The sequence below is a fragment of the Lagenorhynchus albirostris genome, chromosome 2 (genome assembly GCF_949774975.1).
Source record: "Lagenorhynchus albirostris chromosome 2, mLagAlb1.1, whole genome shotgun sequence".
Classification (NCBI taxonomy): Eukaryota; Metazoa; Chordata; class Mammalia; order Artiodactyla; family Delphinidae; genus Lagenorhynchus; species Lagenorhynchus albirostris.
Window position 1 is genome coordinate 45,785,028 of NC_083096.1, and position 15,935 is coordinate 45,800,962.

Genomic DNA, 15,935 nt, shown 5'->3' on the forward strand with positions numbered 1-15,935 from the left:
TATTAATGGTACGTTTGCATATATCTTGAGAGAGACAGAACAGAGATTTCTCTTAGTATGGAGAGGAGAGTTGAAAGGTAAATCAAACTATGCCCCGTAGACATTCAATAAATACAAAGGATGAATCAAGGAACGGCAGGTTTAAATCTCTACAGATTCACTCAATTTTGCTTCTTACCAACTTAAGGAAGAAAAGAGGAATTCCTGGACATTTCTGAGAAAGATTATATCTCAAAACTCAAGGCCTCTCAGAATGACTCCAATTTGCAGCATGAAGCTCTGAGTTTAGTTTTTTTAAATCAATCCTATATAACCTAAAGAATAGATGTGAATTGCATTTATGGTTGTCTAAATATTAGTTGGACCAAAGAAATATTTGGCAATGGTAAAAAGTCAGGAAAATGATTCATAAGAATCCAACTTCCAATTTTGATTATATAAACTATCGTGAAGACTATATTAAGCTGAACACATATATTAAAAAGGAACATTTTAATTTGGGGAGGCTTAATGTTTAGATGATACATAGGATAGCATATTCACAAAATTCAGAAGGATGAACTTCAGGTAAGAGAGCAGAAATAGGAAAGTTTGGTTCAGAGAAGATACAAAATTCCCTTAGAAATCTGTAACTGGGCACGTATCACAGATTTAACAGCTCATTTTTGAATATAAATATATTCAATATATAGTGGGAACACTGTATCCTGAATCTACAATGCTCCTTTGTCCAAGGAAAGTTTCATCCAATAAATGATCAAGTTATAAACTTTGCTTTTGTTGTGCTAAACACATCACAGTCTACATCCTGGATGCAAAGTAAGAAGGGAAGTAGAATTTCAGATGGGAACAATGAATTTCAGTTTTGAGTAACAAGAGGTAGAATTTCAATTATGGAAACACACCAGAAAGAGATTAGATCACTTAAAACACCTTGTCAGGGTCTGTAAATGTTTAAAAAGATAACTTACAATTCAGGTCTCAATTTTTACAGACTACCTCTGACTACTAAGCAAATATTTTTGTTGCCAAAAAGCTAGTGGAGGAGAAATAATCCAGAGAAAGAAAAGATCTTCACCATTACAGTAGGAACAAAATATTGCTTTTTATGCTTCTCTTTACTGAAAACAAAATGTTACTGGCAAGTTGAACAGCTTTTGAACCAATATGTGAAACCTGGTAATTATTCCTAGATGATGTTTTCAATCTAAAAAGTCATGCATAAGCTAAAATTTCACTAAAAGTAAAAAATATATATATATATACTCAAATGAGAATGTAAGCATAGCCAAGGAACACTATAGATTAAACTATTACTTTAGTTCATTACCCATTTCTATTTTTCACATTGGTAATAGATGCTGGTCTTTTAATGGTGCATTAGAAGATTATATAATGATTCTTTCAGGAGAGGTCCACCTCAGAGAGGAGTCTGTTACTGAAGTACGGATGAACTTAAGACCTCCTTCACTATCTTCCATTGACTGATATACACATAACCTAGGACTTCATGAAGAAATGCTCAAGGGCCACAAAAAGTAAAAAAAGAAGTAAAAATTAAAGTGGAAAAATTTCAAAGGTAAAATTGGCCCGTGATGCCTTAACCATAGTCGTGATATGTTCTGAATTTAGAATTTAACTCTTCTTCAGAATAAGGTTTTCAAATTATAATTCTCAGATGTATAACTTTAGTATTTAAAATTCACTCCCTGCAGTGATAAATTTAAATTCTCTAAGCACGTAAGCCTTTAATGGTTACCATATTGAACCCTTCATTCAGTTAATTCTCATATGGCACTCTGAGATCATAAGTATGGGTTAAATTTCCACATGAATCAACTTTGTGTCTTACTGTCACTGTAAAAACCACACACTTTTAGAGAAGCAACCTGGAGACTCTGCTTTGGAGTCAGACAGACGTGGGCTGGAATTCCAACACGACGGCTATTAGCCTTGCAAACCTGGGTAAGTTACTCAAGCATGAGCCTCAATTTCCTTATCTGTAAAATGCAAATATTACCTGTCTCATGGCCACTTCCCTGAGGTAAGGTATTGATTGCAACATGTTTGCAACATTTGTCAATAACTCAGAGCAACATTGGGTATGTAGTAGACTAAGGACCTCCCTGCTTGCAGTCTGAGGTCCGAGCAGGGCACCAGGTGCAGACAATACACAGTGATAGATAGCAACGCTCTGTTTCTAGGCAAAGGCTCTTACCAGTCTCTACCTGACTTTCCACACTTTAATGAAAGATCAATGGTAGCCCAGGATCCTGGGAAGCTCTGTTATACATTAAATATTCTCCTAGCCACGCTGTGATGTGTGGACGTTTGTTTTAACTCTAACCATCCCCTTGTAAGAAAAGCTTTGTAACAGAAACCAGAATACCGTTACTCTAACTCATGAGGCAATATTTCCCTTGAAACATGTAATTTTACTTCTTACCTTTTCAATTTTTTCATCCAGCATTCTGAAGAATTCTTGCTGGCTTTCAGAGATGTGCATGCTGAAAAACAGAGAGTAGGTAAGTGCGTATTTCAGTGTTTTCTTAAACCTAGCTCCCTCAGATGAAAAATGCCGAGTCCCTAAACTTCGGGGCAGTCATTTATTTCTTGCAGACTTTTCCACTGAAGTACTCTGAAGTCATACTAAGGATAAATGTCATTACAGTAACCCTGCAAACGTGTTTCCTAACAGTCTATCAGTTCCTATGATTTAAGGAACGCAATTTCCTTTCAACGTACACGTTATTTATAGTGGTGTTACTCGGAGGTGTGTGCCCAATTTTTGCCTTGTACTTAAAACAAAAAGCACAGGCAAGCAGTACATGGCATATTTCAACCCTGTAACCATAACAAGAAAATATATCCTAGTTATTATATTAAAATGTGTATTTTACACGGGCTGTCAGCATCAGCATGGTATTCAGCTGACTGTATAGGTGTGGGCTGGCAGCAAACGAGCCGAGAACTTGACCTGAATATCTCCTGTACTGGTGACAGCACATGCACCTCTTTGGAACTGAAATCCACTGGAACGTGAGAGTAAGTGAGGAGGCAAGTCTGAGTAGCCCTCGCCCTGTGTGCTTACCTGTTCTTTGCTATTTAACAGCATACTTAATGAGATGGACGTGGTTGGTGAGGACAAAACTAAGAAGGTAAGGAGAGCAGAGAGGATTCACGGACAGGAGGGAAAGGGTCTTGAATGGAAGGGTGACTTATGTATTCTCAAATCCCGATGCACTAACTGAGCTCTTTCAGATAAACTGTTGTCCCTGGAGGTGCAGCAGACCCCGCCAGATGGAGCAAACGCCCACCACGGAGATCCTCGTTACCTGTGTGTTGTCTTAGAGATGGTGTAACCAGACAGCGTGAGGCTTACTCTGCTGTTCTTCATGCGCTCCTTTCAGAGAGAAGCCCTAAATCTCTTCCATAGGGACAGAGACAGAACTTTCACTCTGATGAAGTAAATTACCCCCTATCGACTGACTCCCGCCTAGGTAAACGGGGATGCCCTCCTCTCACGTGGAAACTATCAACACAGTGGCATTAATAATAGTTCTTACCTACGAGGGTACACATCGCACTGTGAGAAACAGTCCCTAGGTAACAACTTGATTCTTAAACCCCTTCTGATGGACAAGTTGATGATTGTTGAGTGAGGGGAGGAGACAGAAAAGCATGCTGGGCTGGCTTTACTGTCTTTCTTCAAGATTTAGGATGGGATAATTGGATTGTTTCTCATTTAGTTTATAAAGTATGAATACTAAGGGCTTCACTCGTGGTGCGGTGGTTGAGAGTCCGCCTGCCGATGCAGGGGACACGGGTTCGTGCCCCGGTCCAGGAGGATCCCACGTGCTGCGGAGCCGCTAGGCCCGTGAGCCATGGCCGCTGAGCCTGCACGTCTGGAGCCTGTGCTCCCCAACGGGAGAGGCCACAACAGTGAGAGGCCCGCGTACCGCAAAACAAAACAAAACAAAACAAAATAAAGTATGAATACTTGATGCTAAGATTAATTAGATCTAAAAGTCTTTTCTAAAAGCCTGTATGTTGGGATTTAACTACTACAGCTTAACAATTTCGGCTATTCCTATTTCTCTCTAATTACTAAAATTCCACCTTGGAAAACACAACGCTCCCCTGGAACATTTCTTTTCTATTGAGGTATAGTTGATTTGCAATATTATATTAGTTTCGGGTATACAACACAGTGACTCAAAATTTTGATAGATTATACTCCATTTATACCCTGGAGCATTCTTGTGGCTCCCCGGGGTCCCAGCAAAGCTCTTCTGAGTTAACCCTGCCATCAGAGGCTCTTCTTTCTGTGACTTGTCAGTTTCCTGAGACTAGGGTGATGATGTTATGGAATCTTAATGACAAGTAATCAAACGAAGGAAAGGTGGACAAAATGAGCTCTAGAGCTGAAAGATACACGGCTCCCATTTTAAGTCACTTAAAAAAATAAGCTTCCAAACAATAAACACCTAAGCTGCGAAAGTATAAGAAGGCAAGGTCTTAATTCCCAAACACTTCACCTGCAAAAATGAAATTCCATTACTCCTGACAAATCTTAGCCTAAACACAGTTCTTTCTTTTTTTTTTTTTTTTTTTTTTTGCGGTACGCGGGCCTCTCACTGTCGTAGCCTCTCCTGTTGTGGAGCACAGGCTCCGGACGCGCAGGCTCAGCGGCCATGGCTCACGGGCCCAGCTGCTCCGCGGCATGTGGGATCCTCCCGGACCGGGGCACGAACCTGCGTCCCCTGCATCGGCAGGCGGACCCTCAACCACTGCGCCACAAGGGAAGCCCCACAGTCATTTCTTCATGATCATCATTACTACTTTTCAATTGCACCTCAGGGGAGTGGGGTAATCCTAATCCTCACAGCAGGACACACCCTGGCTAGTAGTTCATGGCTCACTTTTATTTAGTTATTTTTAAAAATAACAGTATAATAAGCACCCATGAAACCAAAACAAAAAACCAAAGCTGCGATTTTTATTTATTTATTTTTTAACATCTTTATTGGAGTATAATTGCTTTACAATGGTGTGTTAGTTTCTGCTTTATAACAAAGTGAATCAGCTATACATATACATATGTTCCCATATCTCTTCCCTCTTGCGTCTCCCTCCCACCCTCCCTATCCCACCCCTCTAGGTGGTCACAAAGCACCGAGCTGATCTCCCTGTGCTATGCGGCTGCTTCCAACTAGCTATCTATTTTAAATTTGGTAGTTTATATATGTCCATGCCACTCTCACTTTGTCCCAGCTTACCCTTCCCCCTCTCTGTGTTCTCAAGTCCATTCTCTAGTAGGTCTGCGTCTTTATTCCCGTCTTGCCCCTAGGTTCTTCATGACCATTTTTTTTTAGATTCCATACATATGTGTTAGCATACGGTATTTGTTTTTTTCTTTCTGACTTACTTCACTTTGTATGACAGACTCTAGGTCCATCCACCTCACTGCAAATAACTCAATTCTGTTTCTTTTTATGGCTGAGTAATATTCCATTGTATATATGTGCCACATCTTCTTTATCCATTCATCTGTCGATGGACACTTAGGTTGCTTCCATGTCCTGGCTATTGTAAATAGAGCTGCAGTGAACATTGTGGTACATGACTCTTTTTGAATTATGGTTTTTTCAGGGTATATGTCCAGCAGTGGGTTTGCTGGGTCGTATGGTAATTCTATTTTAAGTTTTTTAAGGAACCTCCATACTGTTCTCCATAGTGACTGTATTAATTTGCATTCCCACCAACAGTGCAAGAGGGTTCCCTTTTCTCCACACCCTCTCCAGCATTTATTGTTTGTAGATTTTTTGATGATGGCCATTCTGACTGGTATGAGGTGATACCTCATTGTAGTTTTGATTTGCATTTTTCTAATGATTAGTGATGTTGAGCATCCTTTCATTTGTTTGTTGGCAATCTGTATATCTTCTTTGGAGAAATGTCTGTTTAGGTCTTCTGCCCATTTTTGGATTGGGTTTTTTTTTTTTTGATATTGAGCTGCATGAGCTGCTTGTAAATTTTGGAGATTAATCCTTTGTCAGTTGCTTCATTTGAAAATATTTTCTCCCATTCTGAGGGTTGTCTTTTCATCTTATTTATGTTTTCCTTTGCTGTGCAAAAGCTTTGAAGTTTCATTAGGTCCCATTTGTTTATTTTTATTTCCATTTCTCTAGGAGGTGGGTCAAAAAGGATCTTGCTGTGATTTATGTCATAGAGTGTTCTGCCTATATTTTCCTCTAAGAGTTTGATAGTGTCTGGCCTTACATTTAAGTCTTTAATCCATTTTGAGTTTATTTTTGTGGATGGTGTTAGGAGGTGTTCTAATTTCATTCTTTTACATGTAGCTATCCAGTTTTCCCAGCACCACTTATTGAAGAGGCTGTCTTTTCCCCACTGTAAATTCTTGCCTCCTTTATCAAAAATAAGGTGACCATATGTGTGTTGGTTTATCTCTGGGCTTTCTATCCTGTTCCATTGATCTATATTTCTGTTTTTGTGCCAGTACCATATGGTCTTGATTACTGTAGCTTTGTAGTATAGTCTGAAGTCTGGGAGCCTGATTCCTCCAGCTCCGTTTTTCTTTCTCAAGATTACTTTGGCTATTCGGGGTCTTTTGTGTTTCCATACAAATTGTGAAATTTTTTGTTCTAGTTCTGTGAAAAATGCCATTGGTAGTTTGATAGGGATCACACTGAATCTGTCGATTGCTTTGGGTAGTATAGTCATTTTCACAATGTTGATTCTTCCAATCCAAGAACATGGTATATCTCTCCATCTGTTTATATCATCTTTAATTTCTTTCATCAATGTCTTACAGTTTTCTGCATACAGGTCTTTTGTCTCCTTAGGTTTATTCTTAGGTATTTTATTCTTTTCGTTGCAATGGTAAATGGGAGTGTTTTCATAATTTCTCTTTCAGATTTTTCATCATTAGTGTATAGGAATCCAAGAGATTTCTGTGCATTAATTTTGTATCCTACTACTTTACCAAATTCACTGATCAGCTCTAGTAGTTTTCTGGTAGCATCTTTAGGATTCTCTATGTATAGTATCATGTCATCTGTAAACTGTGACAGCTTTACTTCTTCTTTTCCAATTTGGATTTCTTTTTCTTCTCTGATTGCTGTGGCTAAAACTTCCAAAACTATGTTGAATAATAGTGGTGAGTGTGGACAACCTTGTCTTGCTCCTGATCTTAGAGGAAATGGTTTCAGTTTTTCACCACTGAGAACAATGTTGGCTGTAGGTTTGTCATATATGGCCCTTAATATGTTGAGGTTAAGTTCCCTCTACAAAGCTGCGATCTTAACAAGAACCTAGAGGTTACTTACGTCCCACCCATGTGTGTTACTCCCAACTCAAGGGAACCATCATGCCCCTGCTTTCCTTTTACATAGCTTTACTCTATCTCTCTATGTGCTTAAAAAGCAGATGATTTATTTTAGTTGTTTTTAACTTTATAGAGTGCATTATGCTCTGTGTAATGTTGCAGGACTTACTCTTTGTTCTAGTGCTATTCTGCTAGGGTCCATCCAGCGTTGTGCATTGTTGCAGTGCATTCGTTTTAACTGCTAATATTCCACTGTGTGAATACAGTGTTGTTCATCTATCCAATTTCCTGTCAAAGGGCATTTGGGTTTTTTTCTAATTGTTAAGGTGTTCTTACCAAGTGTCAGACACTGCGATAAGAACCAGGCATACGTTATTTCATTTAAGCCCCAGCCCTATAAGACAGGATTGTTCACCAACATTTTTCTTGGAGAAAACTGAAGCTCACAGACATAAGGTCACTGGCCTGAGATTACAAAGTCAGTAGGAATGTGCTCTACGTGGTGCATCAAATGAAGATGTGAGCATTATCTGCCTTCATTATTAATAAATCTGCCATTATCAGGTATGGGATTGTCCTTCCACTCATGGGGAAAAAGCCTCATGTTATTTTATACAGCTGCATAATAAAGAATAATTTCCTGGAACCTATATTATGTCAACGAGTAGAAAAAGTAAAATCCTTCTCTTAGCCCTCCAGAAATATTTCTTAGTTGAATTCCAGAAACCCAATGATCTGACTCACAGTTTAAAATACACACACACGCGCACACACACACACACGCACACACACACACACACACGAGCATTATGCTGTGTGAAGAACAGGGGATTTTCTTCATAATTTTAATGTAAACACATGAGCCAATTTAATCAACTTCTCTGAAAGCTTCAGCACATGTGTGTCTGCAAAGCATGCTATTTCAATGTGTCAAAGTTAAGTAAGTATTTGCTTTAAAGGAAAAAAGAAATTCTCAATAGAGTCTTTTTCTAGAAGCATTTAAAAGGACCATACATCTAATGGCTTGGATGAAAAGATGATTTGGTAGTGTTATCAGGTATCTGCTATCCTCAGAGGCAGATAAAATTAGTGTAGATAAAAGTGATTACAAGTGAAGTGGATCAGGTAGGTTGTGATTATAGCATGACATTTACCCGAGGGTGAAAAAAATCAGTTGTCCCATTATACTGACACTGTAAATGATAAATGGATTTTAAAATGTCCAGTTTTCTTTGGAAGTAAAAAATTCAATCCCTGAGATCATTCACCACCCCTTGAAGAGTCCTAACCACCATATCACAGTAGCCATGGCTGCAGCAGTTCCAGACACTCAGCCAGGTTAAAGTGATTATGTTATTTTTGTCTCAACCTCCTGGGAAGAACCAAAGAACACAACTTTTTCCACTTATGATATTGATTTACATATATGTCATAGTTAAAATTATTTGGGGATGGTGGTGACTGTGTCAGATGTACTTGTGTGATCAGCACCCTTAGGGAATTTGTTCATATTTAGGCAGAACAACACAAAAGAGGTTTGCAGCCTCTGGGATTACAGCTTCTTTGAAGAAAGGGCAGGTAGCTTCAAAGTCACACAAGTGCATTTTATCACCAAGGTAGACTCAGTTTTAGAACAATATAGAAACTACTCATTGTTCTCTTTAGCATTTTAATTTTAATTTAGCATTAATTTTAATTTGGCATTTTAACTGTGAAATACTTAACACATAGAAAAGGAAACATATAATGTTATTTACACATTTTCAAATAATAATAATTAAAGGAACATGCATGTAACCACCACTCAGATTAAGAGATAGAACCTCTGGCCCCATTGTCTTCTATCCAGTAGAAAGAACCACTATTCTGAATTTAATGCCTCTTCATTTCCTTGCTTGCCTTTATTGTTTTACCACGTACATATATATAATATATGGCTTAGCTCTGCCTGTTTTTGCACTTTATATGCATGAAACTGTACATAGGCAGGTACTTCCACTTACCTTACTGGTACAACCTTACATTTCGTGAGATTCCTCTATCTTGATCTGGGTAGCTATTGGTCATTCATTTTCACTGATATGTAGCATTCCCATCGTAAGAATATATCACAGTTTTGTTATCCATTACATGTCTGATGGACATTTGGGTTTTATTTCCAAGAGCTTTGTTTTTTTGTTTTGTTTTTTTTTTTTGGCCATGTCACCGCCACGAGGCACGCAGCATCTTAGTTCCCCGACCAGGGATGGAACCCACGCCCTGTGCAGTGGAAGCGTGGAGTCTTAACCACTGACTGCCAGGAAAGTCCCATATCTTCAAGAGCTTTAAGAGCTCATGTAAACAGTGCTGCTATGGACATTTCAAAATATGCCTGCTGGCTCACATGCACAAGAGTTTCTCTAGGGTATACACCTGAGAGTGGAGCTGTTTTCCAAAGTAATTGTACCAGTTTATATCCCTACATTCTGGTCAACATTTTAGTATCATTAGCCTTCTAAATTTTTGCCAGTCTTGTGGTGTGAAATGGTATTTTTTCATATGCATTAGCTATTCATGCTTCCTCTTCAGTCAAGTGGTTGTTTACGTCTTTAGCCTGCTTTTCTATGAGTTCTGTCTTTTACTTATTGATTCACAGAATTACTTGATATATTCTGAAAACCCAAGTATTGTTAATTATATGTATTGTAAATATATTCCATCATTTTGTGGCCTTTTACTCTCCTATAGTATATTTTGATAAACAGAAGGTCTTAATTTTAATGTACTCACAAAAATTAATCATTTTTCTTAAGATTTGCATCCTTTGCGACTTATTCAAAGTTTTTCCCTACCCCACGGCTATAAAGATATTCCCCTTCATTTTCTTCTAACTGATGTGAAGTGTCAGCTCTGTCATGTATTGTGGGTCTGTTTTGGGTCTCTCTATTTTGTTCCATTAGACTAAATCACACTGTCTCAATTACTGAGGCTTTATCATAAGGCTTGGTTACACGGCAAGCAAAATGGAGCTCACTCTAGAAACATCTTTAGCTTTAAAGACAATATAGGAAAATAGGAACTAGAACTTACTTTGCTCTGGGTTGATGAACTAATCCCGGAATCTCTTTATTAGTTTTAAGTCTTACATTTGAACTGGCACTTTTTTCCTGAAACACATAAACGCACATGTAAACGACAAGATGAGAATCAGCAATTAAACAAGAGCATAAATTTTCATCAACAAAACGTTAGATTTGTTTGGGAGCCTCTGAGGTTGGGGAGGACAGAAGTCCTTACAAAGATGTCACACAGTACAAGGAGAACTGCCGAATATTTGAACAGGGAACGTTGTCATGAAAAGAGCAATTAACTTTTATAAGAGCTATGGCTCCTTTTAGAAAATAACGTGTGAGTAATATTTGCTTTTTAGGTGGAGTTACTGAAAACAGTAAGAGAATCAAAGAACAGAAGATTCTAGTGAAAAAGAACAGCGGTAGTTCAACCACAGCCATTGTTTGCTTGCCCAGGTTAAGTGACTTTGTGCATTTTATTTGTGAGAGACAACTGCAGTTACTGACACATAAAGTTTGCATAAGGCCCTAGCAGTGACAGGGACAAGAACATGACTAAAAATAGCCAATATTTTCCATGTATAATGAATATTGAGATTGAATTTAATTAAATTAATGAAATCAATACTAGCCTGTATTCCAGAAATACTTCTTTGGCTTTTAGCCTGATCTGATTTCTTATTCCCAGTAAACCAGCCACATAGGAAAGAAATACTCTCAAATCTTAAAATACAAGTATATCAGTAAGCACACTGTCTCAATACTACTACTGCTTTTACATTATCTTTAAAAAAATATTTAAGGTGCTCTAAAATTTGCTCTCTAAATATACCCCCGAAAATGAAAGGAAGGACTATTCTAAACCTACTTAACAGGTGACTATATACACTCAAGGAACCTGAGGTGTGGCAATAATTAAAGACCTGGGGTAGGTAGGGGTAAGGAATAAAAAGTCCTGTGGGCCGACCCACCATTCTCACCACAGGCAGACTGATGTGGGATGGCACATAAACAGATGGTCCCCAAATGAGCTCTTTCAAGAGCTCATTATTTCTCCTACGATAGCAGAAGCCACGTAAATCAGTGAAACTGCAACGACGTACATGCCTGGTCGTTTGCTATTTACCATCAAACATGAGCATATCTGTATAACGTCAGTCCTCCAAAATAGACAGTAATTTTGTTTGTGATCTTCCAGGAGAAGAAACAATCATTACAGTTCTTTTGCAGTCTAGCTTACCTTATTTACCTCACACTAAACTCGAGAATGTTTTCATGAACATTTAAAAAGTATAAAATATATACTGTTCCCTCTGCTGATGTAGTCAGTGAACAACAGATGAACCACCTTATTTTTTTACAAAGAAAGTGGGAGAACAATTAGAAAACTTTAATGCACTAAGTCCAGGAGGGCGGGACCCACATCCCTTCTTTACAACTGGGACAACAGTGCCTGGCTAGGGGCCTGGCACTCCATGGGAGTCACTCATCGAATACTGGTAGAACAAATAAATGATGTCAGCACATAATTAACTTTTCTAAACATAGATAAAAATAGCTCAGCTGTAGTCTCTCTGCAGGGCTGAAGATGTAGGTTCCCTCCAAATGAGTCATTTTCTCCCTTAAACTTTATGTGTGCTTGGATTAAGCACTGAAAATGGATGTATTTGATGTGACAGAACCTTATACTTTTTCTCTATTCACATAATTTGCTAAACTCTTTGAACTTAAATGATGCATCATAATTTTAAACATTGCTAAGGCAGGAAAGAGACTTCTAATTCTAAGAATGCAAAGACATATAATTATATTCTGTTTCTATTCAATTTATTAAACTGTACCCTTCATAACTATACTGTCTCACCAAATCTTCCTTAAAAACACATTGTGTGGTTGCTAAAAAAAGAAGGAACTGCCCCAAACAGAGACTCAGTAGATGGGGAGGACACTTTAGGATATCTCAATAGATGGCGAGGACACTTTAGGACATCAGGCACAGACGTGCCCTTCCAGGAAGTGAGAGTACCCAAGGTGAGGCAGAGATGGGGGGGTGAGGGCATGGGGGATGGGGAGGAAGCAGCTGGGGATTTCCTGGTTACAAATATATATATAATTACATAGAGATTTCTATCTGTTTTGTACTTATAATGTATTTGTTTTTACAAATTACCACTCATCAAGATCAGTAACAACTCACCACGTTATTCTAACTGGTTGCATACATCAACTCATTTTAACGTTCACAAGTACATATATATTAATTTACTTTTATGCCCACATACCTCTCTGAGATAGGTATCATTATTTTCCCCATTTTATAAATGAGGAAGCTGAGGCATGGAGAGGTGAAACACTTACTGGGATTCTACAAGTAATAAGTAATAGCGTTGGGATTTGAATCCATGCAGAATGGCCCCAGAGTTCATGCTATTAGCCACTAGGCCAGTAGTCCTCAAAGTTTTTAGTATCAAGACCTCTTACCTATATTCTGCAAATTTTGATACACTTCATTACACAATATGAAAAAAATCACATTTGTTAAAATCAGCATCAATCTCATGAGAAAAATCTTTCCTTTTTTTAATTTTTATTTTTGGCTGCACTGCGCAGCATGTGGGATCTTAGTTCCCCAACCAGGGATCGAACCCGTGCCGCCTGCATTGGAAGTGCAGAGTCTTAACCACTGGACCGCCAGGGAAGTCCCTCATGAGAAAAGTCTTGACAAAAGGTCAAGCTCATAGTGGTGGATACAAGTTTTCCAAAATTCTAATTTTTGTTTAATATTCGAATTTTATGACCAGCAACAAACACTGACAATTGTTTTCTTTGGAGTAACGGGCTCTATTTGGTCATTTTTGAGAAACTCTTTGCCAAATACCCAAGTCTGAATATCCATAATTTGTCTGCCAGGCACTTTTTTTCTACAGTAGAGATGGTGTCCCACAAAAAAACAGCTGCAAGTTCAGCTTGCAACTCAATCAACTGCAGAAGTGCTTTTCCTTGAGATAAAGATCTTATTAAAAAATAAAAAGATATGCATCTAAGATCTAAGAGTTAAAAACTTCAATAATTTCTACTGCTTCATTAAGGGCATTCTTTTTTTTAAGAATCAATTTTATTTATTTATGGTTGTGTTGGGTCTTCGTTGCTGCCCACGGGCTTTCTTTAGTTGTGGCGAGCGGGCTTCTCATTGCAGTGGCTTCTCTTGCTGCGGAGCACGGACTCTAGGGCATGTGGGCTTCAGCAGTTGTGGCTCGCAGGCTCTAGAGCGCAGGCTCAGTAGTTGTGGCGCATGGGCCTCAGTAGCTGTGGCTTGCGGGGTGTAGAGCACAAGCTCAGTAGTTGTGGCACATGGGCTTAGTTACTCCGTGGCATCTTCCTGGACCAGGGATTGAACCCGTGTCCCCTGCATTGGCAGGTGGATTCTTAACCCCTGCGCCACCAGGGAAGTCCCCATCAAGGGCATTCTTAAGTGAAAATAGAATATATTCTTCCACTATGCTTGGTGGTGGTGACTACTAATAACTACTATTAGTACTACTAATAATAGTACTAATATGACTACTAATAAGGTGTGGTGCCAATGCCTGGATTTGTGCTAAGGCACAGGCAGTTTTACCCACCATTGCTTTTGCACCATCACTACAAATGTCAACAGCTATTTGCCTTCAAAAAGGCAAATAGCTTCTTTATTATTAGGAAAATGACTTTGAAGACTCCCTGAGAATATCTCAGGAACCTCCAGGGGTCTGCAGGCCACACCTGAATTATATATAGTGCCTTTCTATTTCTTTTGCATAGAAAAGAACTTTCAATTATTTAATTGTGGTATACGCTTTAAGAAAAAATATTTAACTGCCTTATTGAGATAAAATCTATATTCCATACAATTCCCCCATTATAAATGTATGATTAAATGATTTTAGTAAATTTATAGAGCTGTGCAATTATCACCACAATCCAGTTTTAGAACAGTTAGATCAGCCCCCAAAGTTTCATCATACCCATTTGTTCTCATCTGTAGGCCCCGGCCACCACAGATCTGCTTTCTGTCTCTACAAATTTGCTTTGTCTAGATTCACATAAATGGAATCATACAATATATAGCCTTTTGCATCTGGCATTTTTCACTTAGCATCATGTTTTCGAGGTTCATCTATACTTCAGCATACTTCAGTGTTTCATTTATTTTAATTGCTAGATAATATTCCAATGTATGGATATACTTTATTTTGTTTATCCATGCATAACGTGATGAACATATGGACTGTTTCCAGTTTGTGGCTATTATGAATAATGCTGCTATGAACATTTGTATACAAGTCTTTGTGTGAACATACATTTTCATTTCTCTTGGGTAGACTCTAAGGAGTGGAACTGCTAGATTATATGATAAGTTTATATTTGACTATTTAAGATGTCACCAAACTGTTTTCCAAAGTGGCTGTGTCATTTTACATTCCCACCAGCAGTGCATGATGGTTCCAGTTTCTCTACCTCCCTGTCAACACTTGGTATTGTCTTTTCAATTACAGTCATTCAAGTGGGTGTCTCATTGTGGGCTTTATTTATTTTACAAATTTTATTTATTTGGATTTGTTCTTATATGTCTTTCTATCAGAACACCTAGCACCTTGCTACATGGGAGCATATGTATGCTTACTGGCTCGCTGTATTTACATCAAGAAGTCAGTTTTATATTTGTTTACAAACACCAATTAACTTCTGCTTTGGGTTTGTTTGTTGGGGAAGGAGAAGTTTAAACAGACCTGTCTTTAAAAAAAGAAACAACAGGGCTTCCCTGGTGGCACGGTGGTTGGGAGTCTGCCTGCCGATGCAGGGGACACGGGTTCGTGCCCGGGCCGGGAAGATCCCACATGCCGCAGAGCGCCTGGGCCCATGAGCCATGGCCACTGAGCCTGCGCGTCCGGAGCCTGTGCTCCGCAACGGGAGAGGCCACAACAGCGAGAGGCCCGCGTACCGCAAAAAGAAAAAAAGAAAAAAAGAAACAACAAGCAAACAAACAAAACCAAGAAAGGTGAGAGGAAGGATGAGACTGATGGGAGTCTCAGATGGAGCAGATCCAACAGAGAGGGCTGAGAGCCATGCCACATTTGGGGTACTCCAGGAATAGAAACAGAGAACTAAATTGGGAGATGACGGAAGAGGTAACTAAGGTATTATTTCCCTTGGCAAGAAAAAACTATTTTAATGGCATTTGACACTCATAAAATAAGTACTAAAATAAACTGGGACCAAGCGGGATTAAGATGAAGCCACTGAAAGGGCCCTCAGCAGGCAGTTTGTAGAGCTGTGTTTTTATGATCCATCCATATTGGTATCAGAATCATCTAGGATGCTTGTCAAAATACAGATTCCAAGGCCCTACACAATACCTCCTAAGTGTCAGATTCTGGGATTGCGCCCAGGAATCTGCATTTTAAACAAGAGTCCTAGGTGACTCTTAACTCAAAAAAGTTTGAGGACTTTTATTTCAGAGAAAAGGTACCTTTGTACCTTAGAATTCTCCCTCTTGG

The 15,935-nt window shown here is 38.8% G+C and overlaps 1 protein-coding gene across 3 annotated transcripts in view; it reads right to left on the reverse strand.

Annotated features, from left to right (window-relative positions):
- Nucleotides 1-15,935, reverse strand: part of C2H1orf21 (chromosome 2 C1orf21 homolog) — a 224,304-nt gene that overhangs the window by 18,235 nt on the left and 190,134 nt on the right. For all 3 annotated transcript variants that reach the window (XR_009537220.1, XR_009537221.1, XM_060131782.1), the window contains exons 4-5: nt 10,418-10,494; nt 2,447-2,507 (exon numbers count right to left, since the gene is read on the reverse strand). Coding sequence is in view for 1 of the 3 variants with exons in the window: in XM_060131782.1 (XP_059987765.1) it covers nt 2,447-2,507; nt 10,418-10,494 (138 nt within the window). In the remaining 2 variants the exon portion in view is untranslated. The remainder of the gene's footprint in view (nt 1-2,446; nt 2,508-10,417; nt 10,495-15,935) is intronic.